General features: G+C 48.7%; 1 protein-coding gene across 7 annotated transcripts in view; it reads left to right on the top strand.

The window, feature by feature from the left end:
• Positions 1–22,012, top strand: part of HNRNPUL1 (heterogeneous nuclear ribonucleoprotein U like 1) — a 48,936-nt gene extending 26,924 nt beyond the window's left edge. For 3 of the 7 annotated variants that reach the window (XM_017952467.3, XM_003915575.5, XM_003915577.5), the window contains exons 8-15: positions 5,960–6,226; positions 8,057–8,179; positions 8,277–8,405; positions 15,271–15,439; positions 16,733–17,017; positions 18,034–18,323; positions 20,057–20,248; positions 20,830–22,012. In XM_017952467.3, coding sequence (XP_017807956.1) covers positions 5,960–6,226; positions 8,057–8,179; positions 8,277–8,405; positions 15,271–15,439; positions 16,733–17,017; positions 18,034–18,323; positions 20,057–20,248; positions 20,830–20,946 — 1,572 coding nt within the window. In that variant the 3' untranslated portion in view covers positions 20,947–22,012. Of the gene's footprint in view, positions 1–5,959; positions 6,227–8,056; positions 8,180–8,276; positions 8,406–15,270; positions 15,440–16,732; positions 17,018–18,033; positions 18,324–20,026; positions 20,249–20,829 lie in introns of all 7 variants that reach the window. The other 4 variants (XM_009194552.4, XM_009194553.3, XM_009194554.3 and 1 more) reach the window with 2 other exon arrangements.
• The last annotated feature ends 1,087 nt before the right edge of the window (positions 22,013–23,099 follow it).

Here is a 23,099-nt window from a genome sequence, read left to right as displayed (position 1 = left end):
CCCCTCCTTAGGCAACCTGATGGTCCCTGACTCTCAGGAGGTCACCATATCAATGCCAAACTTAGTGTGGACAGCCGATCGACATAGTGCACTACAGCCCAGAACTGGGCTCAAGCCATCCATCCCAACTTAGTAGCTGGGACTGCAGGTGCACGGCACTGTGCCAGGCTTGGTGTCTGCTCTTTTTTTTTTTTTTTTGAGAGAAGTCTTGCTCTTGTCTCCCAGGTTTGAGTGCAATGGCTTTATCTCGGCTCACTGCAACCTCCGCCTCCTGGGTTCAAACGATTCTCCTGCCTCTGCCTCCCAAGTAGCTGGGATTAAGGCGCCTGTCACCACGCCCAGCTAATTTTTGTATTTTTTAGTAGAGACTGGGTTTCACCATGTTGGCCAGGCTGGTCTCCAACTCCTGAGCTCAGATGATCTGCCCGCCTCGGCCTCCCAAAGTGCTGGGATTACAGGCATGAGCCACCATTCCTGGTTGGTGTGTATTCTTTTTTTGAGACGGAGTCTTGCTCTGTCGCCTAAGCTGGAGTGCAGTGGCGTGATCTCGGTTCACTGCAGCTTCTGCCTCCCAGGTTCAAGTGATTCTTTTACCTCAGCCTCCCAAGTAGCTGGGATCACAGGTGCACACCACCATACCTAGCTAATTTTTGTATTTTTAGTAGACACGGGGTTTCACTACGTTGGTCAGGCTGGTCTTGAACTCCTGACTTTGTGATCCGCCCGCCTCGGCCTCCCAAAGTGCTAGGATTACAGGCGTGAACCACCACACCTGGCTGATTCTTAAGAGTAAAGATATTAATGACAGTAAAGTTATTACATTTAAAACTTGATATAATGCTATTATCTACTATACATTCAAATTTTGTCACTTGTCCCAACAATATTCTTTCGTCCAGCTGATTTTCTAGTTCAGGATCTGATCTGATTTGGGATCACATTGCATTCTCTTGCCATGTGTCTTTAGTCTCATTTAGCCTGAAACAGTTTCTCAGCCTTTCTTTGCGTTGCAGGATCTCAATATCTTTTTTTTGTTTTGTTTTTGAGACAGAGTTTCGCTCTGTCACCCAGTCTGGAGTGCAGTGGCGCAATCTCAGCTCACCACAACCTCTACCTCCCAGGTTCAAACGATTCTTCTGCCTCAGCCACCCGAGTAGCGGGGACTACAGGTGCGCACCACCACACCTGGCTAATTTCTGCATTTTTAGTAGAGACAGGGTTTCACTGTGTTGGCCAGGCTGGTCTCGAACTCCTGACCTCAGATGATCCACCTGCCTTAGCCTCCCAAAGTGCTGGGATTATAGGTGTCAGCCACTGCGCCTGGCCCTCAATATGTTTTTAATAAAACATTTTTAAAATGAAAACTGTGTTTATACTCCACAAATTGTTCGGTTTTAAACCTTGGATTTTTTTCCCATGTAACAGTAAATCTTGGCCATCTTTCCCTGTCCACATAGACAATATATAGATCTAGCTCAGTCAAAATTGTTTCTTAATAGTTAATCATTGTGAATTGATTTTTTCAAGAATAGGGTTTCCAAAAAAAAAAAAATCAAGGAATGTAAAAGGGGATACAGTGTAAAGTCTTCTTTAGACACCCACCCCCGCACCCCACCCACCCATTTTTCATATACACCCTCCCCACTCTTTTTTTTTCATCTCTCTCTTTTTTCTTTTTTAAACTTATATGTCTTGGGGATCTTTTTATTTAATTAATTTTTTTTGAGATGGAGTTTTGCTCTTGTTGCCCAGGTTGGAGTGCAATGGCACGATCTCAGCTCACAGCAACCTCTGCCTCCCAGATTCAAGTGATTCTGCCTCAGCCTCCCACATAGCTGGGATTACGGGGATGTGCCATCCCACCTGGCTAATTTTGTAGTTTAGTTTCACCATTTTGGTCAGACTGGTCTTGAACTCCCGACCTCAGGTGATCTGCCCTCCTTGGCCTGCCAAAGTGCTGGGATTATAAGCATGAGCCACCGTGCCCAGCCTTGGTGGGGATCTTTTTATGGCACTACCAAGAGAGCTTCTTTGTACTTTTATATTGTCTGTAGTCATTGTGTAACTACCATAATTGATTTAACCTAGTCCCTTCCTTTAGTGGACATGTCATTACTTTTGCAGCTTTGTATTTAGTGACTGTTTAATGGCTGTCTAGTATTCTGATGCAGGGGTTTGGGTACCCTGCTTTAATTTAGCCCGTCTTCCTGTTAGTGGCTCTGAAAGTTGTTTCCTGGAACAGATAATGCTGCTCATCTTTTTTCCATTTACTGGAGTAACTTGGAGATCTTTTTGTAGCCCCACATATGGATCTCCTGTGCAATTTAGCCACTCCTACTTCCCCATTGGAGCACATTTTGCTGTGCTGGCATGAGCATTTGGCACATACAATTTTGCATTCTTGGGGAATGTATTTCTTCTTGAAAGTTAGATTCTGAGTCAAAGGTATATTTTTAAATTTTGATAGCTACCACCAAGACTACACTCCAAACACGTTGTAGTAATTTAACTTGTCACTGTGTGACAGTGTTTGCCAAAGTCTGTTCTTTCAGAGTATGAGGTTCTTTGGGTATGTGGCAGTATGGAACTCTAGGCCTTGACTCTTGCTTCAACCAGAACATCTCTGCATCCAGTCTTAAGATTCCTTGTATAGTTTTCTTTGTTCAGAAGCTACCACAACTTTAAAAAGGCTCAGAGTGAGGAGTTGGTGGCAGTGTAAAAATCATTGGTCTCCTGGAACAAGACGGGAGGACATTGGTGTCAAATCTCAAGTTCTCAATTTGCAAAACAAAAAGGCAAAACAGCCTTCCAAGTGAAGAACAGAATAACCCATTTCAGCAAACCATAAAGAGTATGATACTTAGAGCCTCGGGATAACAGAAAGAGGTGTGAGACACCAGACTGTAAAAATGGCAGGCTCGGAATTATGCCAGACTTCAGGAGTTTGGGTCTTTAGGCCTGAGACTGACACAGAAGTGTTTTAGCAGGAACAACACAACTCCGCTTGCCTCTTGGTCAGATGGCTCTGTTGGTGGTAGATTAGTTGGTTGAGGGCGCTGGTTTTGTGCATTATGGTAAGTTCATATAGTGAAGCTGGTGGCCATAAGGAAGGCTAACACCTTTACACAGTCATATCTGCTCTCCATGGTCTTTTTTTTTTTTTTTGAGAAGGAGTCTAGCTGTTGCCAGGCTGGAGTGCTGTGGCGCGATCTTGGCTCACTGCAACCTCCAACTCCCTGGTTCAAGCGATTCTCCTGCCTCAGCCTCCTGAGTAGCTGGGATTACAGGCACTCGCCACCATGACTGGCTAATTTTTGTATGTTTAGTGGAGGTGGAGTTTCACCATGCTGGCCAAGATGGTCTTGATCTCTTGACCTCATGATCCGCCCGCCTCGGCCTCCCAGTGATGGGATCACAGGCGTGAGCCACTATACCCAGCCGCTCTCCATGGTCTTGACGTGGGCGCATGCTTAGAGATGAACAAGCATGAGGGCGTCTGACACAGAGCTGCGCCCTGTGAGCACTGAGGAGGTTAATGGGGGAGCTGGTCAAGGGAGGGTGCTTCTGTCGCTTCTTGAAGGGCAATTCCCAAGGTGGTCACCTGAATAGAGAAAGAAATTGTACTTTTATATCAGAGACTGAACCTTGTATTTTGCTTCTGTCTGCTATCTAATCTCACATTTTGAGTCTTTTCTTCTCTGAGACGGGCATTTAGAAAAATATTTACCAAAAGTTTTAAAAATATAAATTTTAAAGAGGACAAAAACACTAAGAAAAAAAAAGAGCCTCTCATATCCTGCAGCCAAAGCGATGTTTCCAAAACACAGTTTTGAGCAGGCTGCTCCACTATTCAAAATAAGTCAGAGACTCTGCTCTGCCACCAGCATCAAGTTCAAATTCCTGTGGTAACTTAGAATCCCTCACATGCCAAGGTAGGCCATGTCCCCTCCCAGCACTTCAGTCCCAGCCCCTAATTTCTAGCACAGTGCCTGGCATCTTGCAGTGATAGCTAACATTCCTTGTGTGCTCACTGTGTATTAAATGTATTAGCCCATTTAGCAGAATAAACATAGGCTGTATAAAATATTATTACCTCCCCCCTTTTTTGATAAAGAAACAAGATGAAGTAACAAAGGCCACAAGTTAGTAAATGGTAGAACTGAAGCCATCCACCTTCTAAAATGGGCTGGGCGCAGTGACTCACACCTGTAATCCCAGCACTTTGGGAGACTGAGGCAGGTGGATCACCTGAGGTCAGGAGTTCGAGACCAGACTGATCAACATGGAGAAACCCCATCTCTACTAAAAATACAAAATTAGCTGGACATGGTGGCACATGCCTGTAATCCCAGCTACTTGGGAGGCTGAGGCAGGAGAATCGCTTGAACCTGGGAGGTGGAGGTTGTAGTGAGCTGAGATTGTGCCATTGCACTCCAGCCTGGGCAATAAGAGCGAAACTCTGTCTCAACAAAAAGAGGGGAATCTTAATTACTAACTTTAGCAATTCAATAAGTAGTTGTTACAGAATAAATGAATGTGGTCCCTGCATGGCTCTTCAGCTGTTCCTGAATTACTTCCCCCTCATCTTTTATGCCTCAGCCAACCTGACGTTATGTTCTGTCACTGCTAGGCTTATATACAAGCAACTAAGAAACCTCCTCAGAAACTTGCTTCTAGGTAGGTCATCTTACTGAATTATGATAGAGTGTCCTTGTCTCATTCCCCACTGGTCCCTAAGCTCTGTCGGTCCCAGAATACGCAGACATACATATCAGAAAGAGTATGAACTCAGGGAACATGTTGAACAAGCTGAACTCAGTTCGAAAAGGCCCTGCTATGGCTTTTCTTCCGCTGTTATACTCATAGACTGCCCTTTTTGGGTTTCTTTTGTTTGTTTTTGTAGAGATGGGGTCTCTCTGTTACCCAGGCTGTACTTGAACTCCTGGCTTCAAGTGATCCTCCTGCCTTGGCCTCCCAAAGTGATGGGATTATAGGCGTGAGCCACTGCACCTGGCTCTTCATCAGTTTTCAGGACAGGACTGGATCACCTTTTCCTTCGTCTTCATCTCAGTCTAGGCACAAGACTCAAATACTTAGAGCTTCTTTTTTTTTTTGAGATGGAGTCTCACTGTGTCGCCCAGGCTGGAGTGCAGTGGTTGGATCTCAGCTCACTGCAAGCTCCACCTCCTGGGGTTTACACCATTCTCCTGCATCAGCCTCCCGAGTAGCTGGGACTACAGGCGCCCGCCACCTCACCTGGCTAGTTTTTTGTATTTTTTAGTAGAGACGGGGTTTCACCGTGTTAGCCAGGATAGTCTCAATCTCCTGACCTCGTGATTCACCCATTTCGGCCTCCCAAAGTGCTGGGATTACAGGCTTGGGCCACCATGCCCGGCCAGAGCTTCTTAAAATTACCTGCTTTAGGATGGGTACAGTGGCTCAAGCCTATAATTCCAACAGTTTGGTAGGCCAAGGTGGGAAGATCACTTGAGTCCAGGATTTCAAGACCAGCTTGGGCAACATAACAAGACCCCGTCTCTACAAAAAGCTTAAAAATTAGCCAGGTGTTGTGGTACATGCCTGTAGTCCCAGCTACTCAGGAGGCTGAGGTGGGAGGATTGCTTGAACCTGGAAGTTTGAGGTTGCAGTGAGCCCTAGCTAGCTATGCCACTGCACTCAGCCTGGGGGACAGGGTGAGACCCTGTCTCAAAAAAAAAAAACTCTTGTTTACTCGCTTCATATCCACCAACTTTGGGGTCTTAGGCAAGGAGGACTTTGGGCTGGACATTCTCTGAGATGTTCACTGATGCTGCCCAGCTTACCTGTATGTTGGGGAAGGATACACTTCAATCTGGAAAGCTCTCCATATTCTACTCCCTGCATCTACTGTCTCCCACGTGTGACTCCCAGTGCCTACGGCAAGAGTTGGCAATCATATTCCTTTGGCTTTTTCTGCTAGGACTTTGAATGTGGAAATGACGTGGAACTGTCCTTTACCAAGAATGGAAAGTGGATGGGCATTGCCTTCCGAATCCAGAAAGAAGCCTTGGGGGGTCAGGCCCTCTATCCTCATGTCCTGGTGAAGAATTGCGCAGTGGAGTTCAACTTTGGACAGAGGGCAGAGCCCTACTGTTCTGTCCTCCCGGGGTTTACCTTCATCCAGCATCTTCCCCTTAGTGAGCGGATCCGGGGCACCGTTGGACCAAAGAGCAAAGCAGAATGTGAGGTGAGTGGGGCCAGAATGTATTGGTGGCCACCTTGCTCCAAGACAGAGGAGACACACACACACAGACTTGCTACGTGAGTAGCCTTGGGGCAAGAGGCCGCTTTGTCCAGCTCCTTAGGGTTGGACTCAGAGCTGAAAAACTGCTCTGAGTGTGAGGTGAGGGTTGTTGGTGTGATCTAAGTTGAAGTCAGAGAGGCTACCTAAATCTCAGAAAGATTCCCTCTTCTTCTTAAGCAAGGCCAGAATATGGGAAAAGGAAGGTTTTCTTACAGCAGAAAAGGACACTAGGCGCTTCTTGGGGAGTGCACTGTGCCACCAAGTGTTCTTTTTTTTTCTTTAGAGACAGGGTCTTGCTCTGTCACCCAGGCTGGAGTGCAGTGGTGCGATCACGGCTTACTGCAGCCTTGACCTCCCAGGCTCAAGTGATCCTCCCACCTCAGCTTCCCGAGTAGCTGGGACCACAGGTACATGCCACCAGGCCCAGCTAACTTTTTTAGCCACTGAGCCTGGCCCACCGAGTGTTCTTGAAGGAGGTTGAGTAAGTTCCACCTCTCACCCAGAGCTATCATAAGAGATAAATGGCCTTTGGGATGATTTGATTCCAAGAGCTATACTAGTGTCTTTTTTCTTAAAACAATATTTTTCTTTTATGTGTAAGTTATTTATGCTTGTTCTAGAAAATTAAGAAGTAAAAAAATTTAAATTTTCATAATGCCATCATCTACAAATAAGTTTACTTGCAGAGTTTTGGAGGTCATCCGTTCTTTTTAATGTGCTAAGTGCCTGTTTTATGCTCACAAACATTTATCATTGAGATTTCATGGTATAAGCATTATGATGCCCTGCCCTTTTCACTTCACATTATTTTGTGAGCTTTATCCCATCACATGAAAACCCCTCTTTGAACATCATTCTTTTTTTCTTCTTTAAAGATCCTTCAAGGAAATGAACGTCTTTCTTAATGGCCTTACAAACTACTCACCGTTCCCCTCTAGTCGGGCATTTAAGATGCATCTGCGTTTACCAAATTCTAAATGTACTGATTAGATGCAATTCACGTCCTTGTGTGTGCAGCTCTGTTCCTATTTCATACTTCAAGAAAGTTGTAGCACTTCTACCCACTCCATGGGGCCAGTCCCAGTACGCAGCCCTGGGCTATTGGCGGGGAGGGGTCACATAATCCTGTAAATGGGCTGGGTTTGGTGGCAAACGCCTATAATTCCAGCACTTTGGGAGGCCAAGGAGGGAAGAGGATCCCTTGAGTATAGGAGTTTGAGACCAGTCTGGGCAATATAGGGAGACCCTCATTTCTACCAAAAAAAAAGAGAGAAAAAGATTAGCTGGGTGTGATGGTTTGTGCCTGTAGTTCTAGCTACTCTGGAGGCTGATGTAGAAGGATTGCTTGAGCCTGGGAGTTCAAGGCTGCAGTGAGCTGTGATTGGGCCATTACACGCCAGCCTGGGCAGTAGAGTGAGACCCTGTCTCAAAAAAACAAAATCCTATAAATGTTAATGATGACAGCACTTGGTTTTTTGTTTTTGTTTTTGTTTTTGTTTTTCCCCAAAGTCCTGGGATTAGAGGCGTGAGCCACCGTGCCTGGCCAGCAGTTGACTTAATGCTCACCCTGTCCCAGGCACTGTGCTCAGAGTCTCACAAGCCTGATCTTTTCGAATCCCAAAACCAGTACTGTGAGGTAGATGCTATTATTGCTTCCACTTTGCAGAGGCAGCCACAGCTCAGAGGTCCAGAGTCACACTCAAAACAGTCACCAACAAGGTGAGTGGTGCCACACCACCACGCCGCAACACCTTCTCTGTCTTGATCTTGTAGATTCTGATGATGGTGGGCCTGCCTGCTGCTGGCAAGACCACATGGGCCATCAAACACGCAGCCTCCAACCCTTCCAAGAAGTACAACATCCTGGGTACCAATGCCATCATGGATAAGATGCGGGTAAGGGCAGCCACTGGACTCTCCTTACTTACCTCCCACCTACTAAGTGCTGCCGTGCAACTAAAACCACTCACCCCTCACCAATTCCTGCCTGCAGGTGATGGGCCTACGCCGGCAGCGGAACTACGCTGGCCGCTGGGACGTCCTGATCCAGCAGGCCACCCAGTGCCTCAACCGCCTTATCCAGATTGCTGCCCGCAAGAAACGCAACTATATCCTAGATCAGGTACTTAATGATAACCATTGTGTCCTCAGGAAAAGGGAGGGGACCCCTTGCATGCCTGGGAATCTCCCTCGGGTCCCTTTCTTTTTTCCCCATAATGATGATGGACTGCTGTGCTAGTCGGGGGGTCAGACCTTGTCATACATGATGACATGGTCCTGCACACAGCTGAGCCCAGACTGGGATCATGATCTAGGCCTACTTACTATTCAGACTCATCAGCAGCCCCAAAGAACATCAGGTAAATACTGTTTAGCAAAATGGAAGGAGTATGGATTTCCGAGCCTGACAGACTGGGGCTTAAATTCCCAGCTTGGCTACTCCCTAGCTCTGTGCCTTTGGGCAGCTGACTTTATCCTCTGAATCTCCATCTCTTGGTTTATAAAACAGGGATCTCAATAGCATCTGCACACCTAACACAGGACCTGGCACTTAGTAGCTGGTGATTATTGTTAAATACTCTACAGAATAGGTAGAGTAGCTTTCATGCCAGCAGCAGTGCTGTAAGGTAAATGCTATTATTGCTTCCATCATATTCTCTTCACAAATACGCATGACTGGCAGGTACATACCTAAGTCATATTTTCTACCTACATTTCAGTTAATGGTGGAGTTCTTAACATCAGGGACCTTGGAAGCTTTGCAAGTGAACATAAATATTGTACGCAGGTGCAGGTGTATCCTTTTTACAAAAAAGAAGAAACAAAAACCTTAGACAATGTTTTTGTCCCTATCTTTCAGCATTTTCAAAAGGATGAGTGACCCAAAACTCATTAGAGATTCCTGTCTCAGAGTAATGAGTTTGACATGGTTATTTCCTATGCAACGTCATACTTAACATTTGTCCTGAAGGCTTTCACAAGTAACAAAGGGTGTTTCCTTATTTTCTGTATTTGGGGATCTGTGAATGAGCCTCTGTTCCCTTTAGCCTTGCATTTGTGCTTTCTTAAGAACCTATGAGTGAGTAAATATGTAAACTAAGTCACATCCTGCCCTTGTAGCCTTCCTGAAGTGCCTTCCATACGTGTAGGCCTGGGTGCTTGGTGACCATAAGTTTAAAGGGCTCCTGATAAGAGTGGAGGTGGTGACAGTGTTTGGCTTTGTCAGAATTGTAGTTGGCTTGTTAGAAGGAAATCACCAGGGACCAAGTTGCCTTCACATAGGAATGAGGATCCTGCACAAAACAGTTGAGCACAGGATAGTCTAAAAGCCATCCATGGTTATCCCCCCAGCTCGGCCCCATCAGTATTGTATACAATCAGTGTTCTCTCCGCTTTGAAGATTTGTCTTTTAAACCCTTGGCCTCACTTTGCCTGATCCTCCTTGTCAGGGCATTTTAGAATTTTAGTCTGAATTGACCCCATTTGGACTCACTGTCGTGAAAGGGAGAGCAGTAATACCATTTTAATACTCTGAGGATACATACCTCTTTTGGATACCCCAGCCAGTATTCCTGCCTGTCTTTTTCTTGGTTTGCTGGTTAAATCAGCTATGAAACCCATTTCAAATACATGGCCCAGGGTAGAATGATTATAGTCTAGAGTGGATCGTCTAACATCTCTGTCCAGGATGCTGAAGTGGGTTTTCTCTGGAAGCCAGGCCCATGACAGCTTTGCACTCTGAAGACCTACTGTCAGCCTTCTTGGCTGCTGCCGGCTTTTTCAGGGACAGGGTCTAGGGCTGTACCGGGTATGCCTGTGGTCTTTGGGGCTACCAGCCTCCTGCTTAAGGGACATGTGGGTCAGGCCAAGTGATCTGGGCCAACAGTGAGACAGAGAACCTAAACCCTGAAGGCTGGGGAGGAGAGTTCTCTGGTTAACCACAGATTGGAGGATTGACTCGGGGCCTGAAGCCATAGGCTACTCAGGCTGAGGGAGGGAGTATAAAGCCAGTGGTTTCACCTGTTTTGGCTTAAACCCGAAAAGTGGGTTCCAGAAAACTCTGGGTATGAGAAAGAGGGAGAGGGAAGTTGTGTGTTTGTGTATAGAAGGTTCAGAGCAGGCCCCTGGCCAATCCTGGCACTTCCATTCCACTAGCTTTGGCAGTGACAGGTAAGTTGATGATGCATAGCTGTCTCCTGGGCTAGGTGGAATTTCCAAAGGGGAAACCCATACTACAGGCAAAGTCCCTGCAGTTCCTGGATCTCAGCCCAGAACCATCTTTTGCCTCCACTAGTTTTTCCTGAGTGGTCAGACCTCCCCACATTTGGCTCTTCCGGCCTCATGTTATGTAGGTTGGCCTCAGAAATGCTCATCCTTGAGAGGGAAGAAGAGGTTGTCCGCAGAAACCAGGTGGGCCCCGTGTAAGCCAGGATTCTGCGTTTGTCTGGCCAGGACTCTAACGCCTACCCTGGGATGTATGTTATTGGGCACAAACTCTCAGGTATATGGGGGCTTTGACCTACATTCTATGATAACCTGAGTAGCCTCTTCAGGTCATGTGGGCATCACAGCTGTGGAACATCAGAGGAGAAAAAAGAGGTGGACCAGAGAGGAAACTGAGGCCTCTACAGAGGACTGTAGGGACTGCTAAGTCACACACTCAGTATGCTGATAGATCACAGCCCTGCTGACTTCCCAAACAGCCATAGTCTAGAATGGTTGGGGCCATGGTGGGAATTTGGGGAAGCTTTCTGGAGGTGGAATGTCTGGGTCAGGGCACAGAGGATGATTAAAAGAGTTGGGGCTTTGTTCTGAGGAGAGTGGGGAGTCATGGTTAGGTTTTCATCCAGAGGAATATGGATAAATTTGCCTGGCTAGTAAAAGGCTACAGAGGAGAGAGAAAGGGGGAAGGCCACATTACTTCAGGTGGCTCTTTGGGGTCCTCTGTTGGAGGTGGGAAGCCTCTGGAATGAGATGCTTTCTGGCCTTGTCCCAGAGGGCCTCAAAATGGAGTACAGAACAGGAACTGACTGGCCTGCTGTGAGGCAAACAAGTTGCCCTTCTGGAGGCTTCTGGGGAGCCTCCGCAGGGCCATGTTGCCCAAACCCACCCCAGAGTAGGGCACTGTTGCCTAGGAGTTCCATTAGAGGGCTCTAGCAGCCCAGAGCCAGGCCAGGCATCAGCTAGAATCAGGGCCGGATGGGTTGACATCACAGTCAGAACATGTCATTCTAGTCCTCATTTGCATCCTGGTCAGCAGGTGCCACACTTTTGCCTGAAACAGAAACCCAGGGCTAGAACAGTATCCCACAGTAACCTGCGTCTTATTTGCAGGCCTTGGAAAAGGAATGTTTCTTTCCTTCACCCCTGACCAACCATCCCTAGAGCCTGAAGCCCATTCTATTCTTCATACTCTAGCCAGTTCTTTTCCTATAAATGTGGTTCTTTTGACTGGAATTCACCTCACTCTGAGTCCAAAGCAAATCTTTACTCATCATGGCCTTCACTTTGCTCCTCAGATCTACTAGGTTTCTCCTGCTGCCAGTATGACCCTGGTGAGCTGTGACAAGTGAGAGTAGACAGGGACAGTGGGGCTTGAGAGAGCCTGGGCTGTTACGTCATCACTCGTACCTGCTGTGTTCCCTCCTCTCTCCCTCAGACTGTTACACACCAAAACTCCCCATATAGTTTCTCTGAGAAACCTAACTGTTGTCCCTTAGTCTATGTCACAGGGGCCAGGGAACACAGCCAGCCACATTTTCTCTCAGAATCAACATCTTCAAGCAGGGTGGGACTGGGAGAAGCAGGAGCTAGGCAGAGGGAACGAAAGCAACTGGAAAAGCTGACCTAGCTGTTGTGCTGGTCTCATAGCAACAGCCGCCAGCAGCCCCCAGCGACCACAGAAGTGCTGGGCTGGTCCAGGGGCTGTGACCTCACTGTGTTTGCTGTGGCAACAGCCACCAGCAGCTAATTCCCTTTCCTCCAGGAAAGCCAAGTATTTGCATTTCTGCTGGTGTGGTTTAGATACTCTTCTTCCCTTCCCCAAGCCAAGGAGTAAGTGGAGGGAGGTGCAGTCTTAAAAATCATTGCTGAGGATTCTCAGCACCTCAATTCCGAAGTGCCTGAGAAGCCATCTCTCAGAGTCTGCCCACTTCCAAGGACAAAGGCCAGCTATTTATGAGTCCAATCTGCTCCGCCTCCATTCCTCCCATCCCATGAAGCTGCAGGGACTAGCCGTCTTGGCAGAATTGCTTCTCTTCTCTGTCTCATCAGTGCATTGACAGGGCGGTTGTACCACATGGAAGACCTCAGGACGTGTCACTCCATGCCCTGGCAGTTCAGAGGAATCAAAGTAGGATCACTTAGGAGCAAAAAAAACAAAACAAAACAAAACAAAAGGCAGAATGGTCTGGGGTCATATTCACCCTGGCACCTACCTATTGTGGGCTTTTGTGTCAGAAGAAAATTATATTTAGCTGAGGAAGCCAAACTCTTTCTTCCTGTGACCAGATGCCACGTTCTGCTTTGCTTTTAGGAATGAGTCAAAGAAGAGTAGCGGGGAAGGGGGACTTAACTTTTCCTCTGTAACATGATGTTCCTTTTCAAACCATTTGTGGCCCAAGGGCTCTTTGTGGGCCAGTGTCCAAGACCCCAAGAACAAGTATGTGTGTGCCTGTCACCCACATGACTGCCCACAGCCTCCTTCATGGGGGTAGGGACACTTTGCCTGGGGGACAGGGAAGAACATTTTTTACTGGCGCATGGTTCAGGGCCAGAGGATCTGGTTAGTTTAAGCAGCTGTACCCATGGCCCAGAACTTCCAACAGATCTGTGCTGGAGTCCCTGGCCCCTGGCTAATCCACATCTAGCACCCTGTTCCTATATCTTAGAAGAGGATCTCTTGTAACCTTGTTTTTTCCTCAAGCTTCAATTTTCCTTGGTACTTTCCACTGAGAAGCCTCTCCTGGATAGTCAGTCCTATAGGCCTTATTTTGAGATCCACTCTGGGTGTTGACTTGTTTCACTGCCCACCCCCCTTGGCACTTGCCAGAGATTTTTACATCTGCAAATCCTCTCCAGAGCCAGGACGAGGGTGATGATCCTTGTCTTTCAGACGAGGAAATTTGAGACTCAGGCTACTTGAGGCCTTGTCTGGAGTCTCACAAATAGTAAAGGGCACAGCGGGGATTTCAAGCCCAAGTTTCTTCCCCAAAGCCTGTGTTCTTTCCACCCTGTCTCACTGTCCCTGTCTTTCTGCTTGGGAGATCACTATAAGCGTAACCTTTTCTTTGGTCTGAGTTGCTTCAAGTCAACATGACAGTATAAATATCTACCCAGTGATGACCACATCAGTGGCAGCTCACAGTTGTGGAGTGTTAGCTGTGAGCCAGGGCCTGGGCTTAGATGATGGCTTTTACTCACATGGACTCATTCAGTCTTCACAGCAACTATAAGACATCCATGCCGTTTTCCCTTTTCAGAGCTTGATTTTACAGAGGCTGAGGCTGGGCCATCCCAGTGCACTGCCTTCCTCCCCATCAAGGTGTCTCCCGCCCTGGAGGCCACCTGTGTCCCCCTACTTGGGTAGTTTCTTGCACTTTGTCAGTTGCTTTATGGACATTCTCTTACTCAGTTCTTGCCAGCCCAGGAAGGGAGGCTTTTCAACACCGTATTACAGATGAGGCAACCGTGAGGACTGGCCAAGGTGCGTTAGTAGCCACACCAGGACTTGACCCTAGACTCTTTGCACCCAACTAGGCCGTATCTTTAGAATACATTTCTTTTGTTGTTCATTTGTACGTGCCCCTTTACAGACTGTTTTCCCCATCTGTAGCTTCTTTCTTGGGTGTCTGTTAGAGCCACTAAAAAATTGTCTAAATGCAGTTAAAAACTCCTTACTCCGTTTCTGCTGAGTGCCCGAGTTTCCATAGGGAGGGTACCTGTATAGGTGCCTGGGTCTCACTTCTAGAGGTTCAGGCTCAGGAAGTCTCAAATGAAGTTTGGGCTGCTCACTTTTTAAGTAGTGTCCACATGATTCAAGTATACAGGCTGAGTCTATGGAACCCTGAGTCCAACAGAGGTAGACCCCATTCCCAAAGGGCCCAACATGAAGGAGGTATTCAGTAAATGGAAGCTGATGTTGTTACTGCTCTCAACCACATATGTGCTAGAGCACCGCTCTGCCAGCACCAGCCCAGGACACACCTGCCATCACTTAGAGGAAGAGAAGGAAACATTAGGAGCAAAACTGCACTTGTGAGAAGCAGAGACTCCTGACCTGTCGAGCTTGCTGGTTAGAAGCTTGTGGGTGAGGCTGATGTTTCAGAGAAGGACTGAGGGAATAAAAGTACCAATGTTAATGAGAACAAACTACAAAACTGTCCAAAGGAACTGGTTAATTAGCAGCATAGCTAATCTGTAGGTATTATACAGCCATTAAAAAAGAATACTGCACAGAAAAACTTTAGAGAAAGTTTCATGTTACATGAAAAAGAGCCTTAGGAGGATGTGCATAATACAATTCTTTTTGTGTAAGAAATCACATAGATACTTCTAAAAGCTCACAGAAGAAATTCATTCTTCATTCTGTCTGGGAAGTAGGGCTGGCACTAAGGGAATGCAGGGGTTTTTCCTCTAAACTTTATGCCTTATACTGTGAATTTTTTACCAAGAGTATGTATTAACTTTTAGAATAGGGGAAAGAAATTGTAAGGCCCAGTACCAAGAACAAATAGGATTAAAAAGCAAAGTCCCAACCATTAGGAGTCCTTTGCCCTGTGCCTGTCTGCAGCCACTTACCTAAGTCAATTCATTTGCTGAGGGTGACTCAGGAATCTTCAAAGTAAAGAAGAGCTGTTTCCTGAGTTTCTCTGCTTACAAGGAGCACTAATATCCTTTTCTCAGTCCCTGGCCTACATAATACCGCTCAGAGGAAAAAACCAACTCTTAATGTACCATCTCTTGCCTCTTCTGTTACCTTACCTTAGACAAATGTTTATGGGTCAGCCCAGAGACGAAAAATGAGACCATTTGAAGGCTTCCAGCGCAAAGCCATTGTGATTTGTCCCACTGATGAGGACCTGAAAGACCGAACAATAAAGCGAACCGACGAGGAAGGGAAGGATGTCCCAGATCATGCGGTCTTAGAAATGAAAGGTAGGAAATGAGTGCTTCCCAGAGGAACATCACTGCAGGGTCCTGGAGAGAAGAAGCTCTTTACTCAGTTTGCCCTTCCCTGGCTCCCTAATGATTTCTTTTTTGATCTTATTCTTTCTTTGCTTCTACTTTGTCCCTTCCTTGTCTACCACAGCTGTGAATGGAAAAGCTACCCATTTCTCTTGTGTGGGGGTTTTGTTTTGTTTTGTTTGGTTTGGTTTTTTTTTTTTTTGAGACGGAGTCTTGCTCTGTCGCCCAGACTGGAGTGCAGTGGCGCGATCTCAGCTCACTGCAACCTCCACCTCCTGGGTTCACGCCATTCTCCTGCCTCAGCCTCCCAAGTAGCTGGGACTACAGGCTCCTGCCACCTCGCCCGGCTAATTTTTTGTATTGATGGGACGGAGTTTCACCATGTTAGCGAGGATGGTCTCGATCTCCTGACCTCATGATCCACCCACCTCGGCCTCCCAAAGTGCTGGGATTACAGGCTTGAGCCACCGCGCCCTGCCTTGTGTCGGGGTTTTCAGGTGGGATGGGACTGGGGCAGCATGAGGGAAAGGATGTATGCGAGCTAAAGCTGAAAGTCCTGCGTGCTCACCCTGCCTCTGGCCCCAGATGGGCTGACTGTGGGCAAGCCTCAGTTTGTTTCTCAGTAAAAATAGGGATGGTGATGCCATCCATCTGACCCATTCCCTGGGGTGAGGCCTGAGGGAGCTGAGCACTGTGGCTAGGTGGGTCTTAGCCACCTCTTCAGAAAAGGGAGGAGTCTTTGTTAGCCCCTGACAGCAGGCTGAGGAGTTGGGGCTTTTTCTACCTCTTTATCTCTCTCTTTTCTCTCTCTCTCTCTCTCTTTTTTTTTTTTGGAGATGGAGTCTTGCCCTGTCACCTAGGCTGGAGTGTAGTGGTACGATCTTGGCTCACTGCAATCTCCACCTCCGGAGTTCAACCAATTCTCCTGCCTCAGCCTCCCGAGTAGCTGGGACTACAGGTGCCTGCCACCATGCCTGGCTAATTTTTGTATTTGTTTAGTAGAGACAGTGTTTTGCCCTGTTGGCCAGGCTGGTCTCGAACTCCTCACCTCAGGTGATCCACCCGCCTCGGCCTCCCAAAGTGCTGGGATTACAGGCGTGAGCCACCGCGCCGGCCCTTCTGTCTGCCTCTTTCTTATTCACTACTCCAGTTTTCTTCACCTTCTCCCTTCTGGAAGGCCACTCTTCTGGGTGGAGGGGACCAGACTTCAGAAGGTACTGACCTCTTCTTCTTGTTCCCTCTGGGGCGCTCCCTTCCTCCTAGCCAACTTCACGTTGCCAGATGTTGGGGACTTCCTGGATGAGGTTCTATTCATTGAGCTGCAGCGGGAGGAAGCAGACAAGCTCGTGAGGCAGTACAACGAGGAAGGCCGCAAGGCTGGGCCACCCCCTGAAAAGCGCTTTGACAACCGAGGTGGTGGTGGCTTCCGGGGCCGCGGGGGTGGCGGTGGCTTCCAGCGCTATGACAACCGAGGACCCCCTGGAGGCAACCGTGGCGGCTTCCAGAACCGAGGGGGAGGCAGCGGTGGAGGAGGCAACTACCGAGGAGGTGAGACATCTCACACACAGCACTCTCCACTTCCTGTTCCCAGGTTGGGGCTGGGCTTCGACTGCTTATTGAATCAGCAACTGAAGTTTTCTGAGCTCCAGCTGTGAGTTAAACTCTGGTAGAAAACTGAAACAAGTCAGACACGGAGACCTCAGAAACGCTCCCACTGTCCCACTCCCCGGACATTGCTTATGAAGCCCTTTGCCCATTTGCATATCACAGTGCACATTCTGTCACGTTGCTGTCATTTTTGTGAACCTTCCCCCATCTGACCATGAGCTCCTTGGAAATAGGGTCTAGATCAAAATCTATTAGAAATGGGGGCTACATCTTTGGCCAAGTCTGAAAAGGACTAGATGTGACTCGTTCATGGATGTCCCCAGTGCTTAGCTTCCTCTCTTTTTTTCTTTTTTTTGAGACGGAGTTTTTGCTCTTGTTGCCCAGGCTGGAGTGCAATGGCGTGATCTCGGCTCAGTGCAACCTCTGCTTCCCGGGTTCAAGCAATTCTCCCACCTCAGCCTCCCGAGTAACTGGGATTATCGACAAGCACCGCCATGCCCGGCTACTTTTGTATTTTTAGTAGAGATGGAGTTTCTCCGTGTTGGTCAGGCTGGTCTTGAACTCCTGACCTTAGGTGATCCACCCGTCTCAGCCTCCCAGAGTGCTGGGATTACAGGCCTGAGCCACTGCGCCCTGCCAGCTTCCTCTCCTTGAGCATCTCATTCCTGCATATTCAACAGCTATTGAGATGCTGGGATACAGAAACCCAAGACTGCCCTGGTCTCTGCCTCACCATTCTCGCAGTCCAGTGGATGAGACAAACCTGTCTTAAGGGCTGGGACGGGAGTATGCCCGGGGGTCTAGAGAATCCCAGAGGACATGCTTTGTTTGTTCACCTTGAGTTCTTGGCTCTGCGCCTGGCCATGCCAGCTCATAGTAGTCACCAAGACAGCGCAGTTCCCTAGGGTTGCAATTTGGGAATGATGGCGCCTTTCATCTGGATTTCTCCAATGCAGGTTTCAACCGCAGCGGAGGTGGTGGCTATAGCCAGAACCGCTGGGGTAACAACAACCGGGATAACAACAACTCCAACAACAGAGGCAGCTACAACCGGGCTCCCCAGCAACAACCGCCACCACAGCAGCCTCCGCCACCACAGCCACCACCCCAGCAGCCACCACCACCACCCAGCTACAGCCCTGCTCGGAACCCCCCAGGGGCCAGCACCTACAACAAGAACAGCAACATCCCTGGCTCAAGCGCCAATACCAGCACCCCCACCGTTAGCAGCTACAGCCCTCCACAGGTGAGAGAACGGGTGTATGTTTGTATGTAGGAATCGCATGTGTGCTCTTGAACCTGAGCAAGTTAAGGGGCGGCGGATCTGGGGAAATCAACACATGCCCCAGCTACTGGTCTTCAGTCTTACCTCTAGCCTGCCCTTCTTTCTCCCTGGCCGTGATCTTGACTCAGATGGACGCTACACATTCCCAGATCCCCTCCAAACCCAGGAGTAAATGGAGACCTTCCCAGAACCTGTTCTTCTCCCACCACCCTCAAGGGGATGGGTTATAAGCACTGATCCCTCCAGCAAGTACATTATTCTTGGCTCTGTCAGTAACCTCACTGAATCCCCAAGAAAGCACTTGACTGGAGTCACCCTTGCCCAGGCTGGCTGACCTCTTTGTCTTTTGGACATAATAACCAGGGCTCTAAGGTTGCTGAGGACTTGCCCTCTGCACAGAGAGCTTCAGTCCTGAGCAGCTCCAGGCTCAGTTCCCGTTCTTGGAAAGCCAGTGCCCTGGCTCTGGTATGCACAGCCTCCTGTAAACCAGAGAGGTCTTCAGTTATTTCACAGCCATTTCCTGAGCACTTTCCTCATGCCAGGCCTGGAATCAGCTGCCCGGAGACCAATGGATGGTTCCCAGGCCCATTCTAACTAGAATATTTCCTAGAACGAGAGTTGGGTGGGCACAGATCCAAACCCCAGCCTCACAACATCCTGTTTCTGTGAGCTTAGACATATAGCTTCCCGTCTCTGGGCCTCGTTTTCCTCATAAAGGTGTTAGTAAAACTCACTTCCGGCCGGGCGTGGTGGCTCATGCCTGTAATCCCAGCACTTTGGGAGGCCGAGACGGGCGGATCACGAGGTCAGGAGATCGAGACCATCCTGGCTAACACGGTGAAACCCCGTCTCTACTAAAAAATACAAAAAACTAGCCGGGCGAGGTGGCGGGCGCCTGTAGTCCCAGCTACTTGGGAGGCTGAGGCAGGAGAATGGCGTGAACCCGGGAGGCGGAGCTTGCAGTGAGCTGAGATCCGGCCACTGCACTCCAGCCTGGGCGACAAAGCGAGACTCCGTCTCAAAAAAAAAAAAAAAAAACTCACTTCCAAGGTTTGTTGTGAGGAATGGGTGGCACTCTAGCTTTGGGACTAGGCAAACCTGGGGTCAGGTCCTTTTTGCTGTGTGACCTTGGCCCAGAAATTTCATCATCTTGAGCCTCAGTTTCTTTCTCTTTAAAACGGGGCTAGTGGGATCTACCCCCAGATTCTATATGGAGATCAAACGACTTAATGATCCAACCTGTACTTGGGAAGCACTTAGTAAATTGCCATTACTATTTCTCAGCAGATCTTCCAGTAACAACTACCGCCACCTGTTGAGTGCCCAGTGGTTTATACACACAAACTTATTGGATGCTCAGGGCAAGCTGAAGGGGTTGTTCTTGTTCTATTGTGATTCTCATTTTATAAAAAAGAAAACTGGGATTTCAAGAAGTGCCGTGTACCTTGCTCCCTGGGGGTCTCAGAGCTGGGGTTAGAGTCCAGATCACAGCCCTGGGGCTTGCCCTTCATCCTGCCCTGCCGTGGCATGGAGCTGACTCTCCTCCTTCTCAGCCCACAAACAATGTCCACCAGGCAAGGGAAGGGCCCCTGTGGGCCAACCACTTACAAAGGCCCTTTTTCCATCCCAGCATTTCACATCTGCAGATTTCCTCTATTTCACAGAGCTTTGGCTTTTTTCCCTCCACTTTCCAGCCGAGTTACAGCCAGCCACCCTACAACCAGGGAGGTTACAGCCAGGGCTACACAGCCCCACCGCCTCCACCTCCACCACCACCTGCCTACAACTATGGGAGCTACGGCGGTTACAACCCAGCTCCCTATACCCCACCGCCACCCCCCACCGCACAGACCTACCCTCAGCCCAGCTATAACCAGTATCAGCAGGTAGGTGCCAGACCGGGGGGCCAACTGGATGGAGAGACTTCCATGGGCCCCTCCTGGGTGTGTATTCCCAGACTCAAGTGCCTGGTTATCCCTAAAAAGACAGCCTGCTGGCCTTGGCCTGGCATTCATTTGGTGCAGCCATTCCATTTGGTCAACACTTCTGCACTGGTTGCTAGGTAATTGGTATCCTAGCCCCCTCCACAGTCCAGCGAGCAAAGGGGAAGGGCTGGCCTAAGTAGCAGTGGCCTCAGAGTCCTCTTTCAGCACCATAGCCAGGGGGCTCCAAATCCTGCTGCAGGTTGGTGCCCAGGCCCCCATACCTGTTACTAAATCTTTTGACTATGATATCTAGCTATACCCAAAAGGCACTGGGTTGATAAGCTGAGACCTGGGCTTCAGTCCGTAACTGCCTACCTGTGTGGCATCAGGTCTTCCCGAGGTGCCTTGATTTCTCTGCCAGGGGACCCGTGTTCAACTGTTGTCACTGCACCTGTCTCTGCCCTAGAGGAGAGTGGGCTGGTGGGGAGGCTAAATGTGGGTTAGATGCAGGACAACTTGGTGTTCTTGGTTTCTTTCCCCAGTATGCCCAGCAGTGGAACCAGTACTATCAGAACCAGGGCCAGTGGCCGCCATACTACGGGAACTACGACTATGGGAGCTACTCCGGGAACACACAGGGTGGCACAAGCACACAGTAGCCAGTGTGACCCAGAGGCTCCCAGAGGCCCCTGCCGGCTTCCTCCACCAGCGCCTGCCTCTGCCCCTCCTCTGCCCCCGCCAGATCCCGTGGTGCTGGGGATGGGGTCATCCCAGGGCTGCCTCCCTCCAGCCCACTGCCTCCCCTCCGAGGGGCTTCCTTCGCCTCCATAGGGCCAGGCATTTTTCTCTGGATTCAAACAGGCAACAATGACCTTTTATTTTCTGTTTGTCCCCACCTCCCCAACCTTCCACTTCCTGTTCTTCCTACCTTCTTCCTTTTTGACTAAATAATCCCCGCCTCCCTTGGTCATACAGTGAGGCTACAGTGACTGAGGGGAGAATCCCTTCCTGTTCACTCTCCCAACCCTGCTCCAACCCCTCAGCTTCCCAGACCCTCATGCAGTTGGTTGTAAATTCTCCCAGGAGCTGTTTTACTGTCTACTTTTCAGGATTAAAAAAAAAATCAAAACTTTAAAAAAAAAAAAAAAAGTTTAAAAAGCAAAATGGGGAGGGAGGAAGCAGTGACATATTTTTTTGGTAATTATGCGCTTTTTTTTAATTTTTAGAATTTGTCTGTTTTTACTGTGGGTCGGCTGTTGATATTTCATCAAGATAAGCATTTCTTTCCTGAGTTCAGGTGACTGAGGAAGAGCCACAAAACAAAACACAACAAAACCAAACCACAGAATCATCTTTAACCCGACTTTTTATACGATGCCCCAGTTCCCCATAACTTTGCACACAAGCTTCTGTGTTCAGTTGAATTGTAACTGCTTTTTGTATTTGGAGAGAGTGTGACTATTGAACTTGAAACCTTTTATTCCGGGCGTCTTGGTAGTTTCTGGTGGGATTCAGTGGGTGAGAGGGAAGGAGGGGAGGTTGGGGGGCTCCTTCCCTTCAGAACTTGAAGTTTCTCCCACTGCCTCCTCTCCAGTGGTCTCCCAGGTGCCAGACCCAAAAGCTTTTCCTACAGTGATACCCTTTATTTTTACTTCCCCTTGACTCATATGTTTTAACATGATTTTAACAAACTGCACTTATTAAGAAATGTGTTTGCCCTGTTTTGTTTGGTTTCGTTTTGTTTTCTTTGAATAAATGACATGGCACCTCCTAGCAGGAAGGAAGCAGGGTTAAAACCCTGAAGTGTTAACTGCAGTTGGCCGTTAATTGGGGTGGGGGCCTTTTAAAGGGAAATTATTTACTCATTCATTAAACCAACTTACTGAGGGATTCATATGCTTGGCCCCGATTTTGGTGCCAAAAATGCACACTTAAACAAGGGTCCCTGGTTTACAATCATCTGGTTCATTTTTAAAGTGCTTCTCTGGTTCTCTACTTCTCACGGTCTAAAATCCCTCCAGGAGTTTTTGAGTAAAGGACGTGGAACAGGCCTGTAGGTGGAGGGATGGGTGGGACTGATGGGGCAGAGACCAGGGCTGGTTTGTTCAGGATCATCACTGGGCATCCACAGACCACCTGCCTCAGACCTGGCCTGTGTGCAGCACGGAGGACAGTTACTGCCTGTTCTGTGGTTGGGGCTCACGAGGATTCCAGGAGCTTCATGTTTCAGCCAGTGTGTGTGAGCCACCTGCTGTGTTCTTCAGCTGCCCTGGACAGTGCTGGGGACACAGTATGGCCACGGCAGTCCTGGACCCTGTTCTCACAGAGCTCCCACTCCAGAGAGAACAAAGACCTGCCAGCACGAAGTGGTCAGCTGTGAGAGCCTGGGCTGGTGTGCAGGGAGGGCTTCCTGGAGGAGTGAACCAGGGTAAAAGACTCCAGATTGCATCCCTATGGCCCATCGTCCTCCTTCCTTAGCAACCTTACGTCTTCATTCCCTCAGTACATGCTGTGTTCCTGGCTCCTTGTGGGAGACAATGCTGGGCCAGAGGAGAAGCCAATTCAGCCCCAGTCTTCCCTGGTGGGAGCTCAGAGCCTTGTGAAGGGGAGATGGGCAACAAAAACAAGGGAGGGAAGCTGACTAGTCTCAGAATCTCGGGTAGGGCATCAGAACGAGAGAAGGAACCAAGGTTGGTGGCTAAAAGGACCCTAGAGTGCCCCAGAGAGGAGGTGGCGGGGAGAGGCTAGGGCCTTTCGTCTGGGAAGCCTTTCCCTGCATGTCCATGTGCTGGGCTACAGCGCCCTCTGCTGG

This window comes from Papio anubis, chromosome 20, assembly GCF_008728515.1.
Source record: "Papio anubis isolate 15944 chromosome 20, Panubis1.0, whole genome shotgun sequence".
NCBI lineage: Eukaryota > Metazoa > Chordata > Mammalia > Primates > Cercopithecidae > Papio > Papio anubis.
The sequence above is the reverse complement of the archived record's forward strand: the minus strand, read 5'-3'. Positions and strand labels throughout refer to the sequence as shown.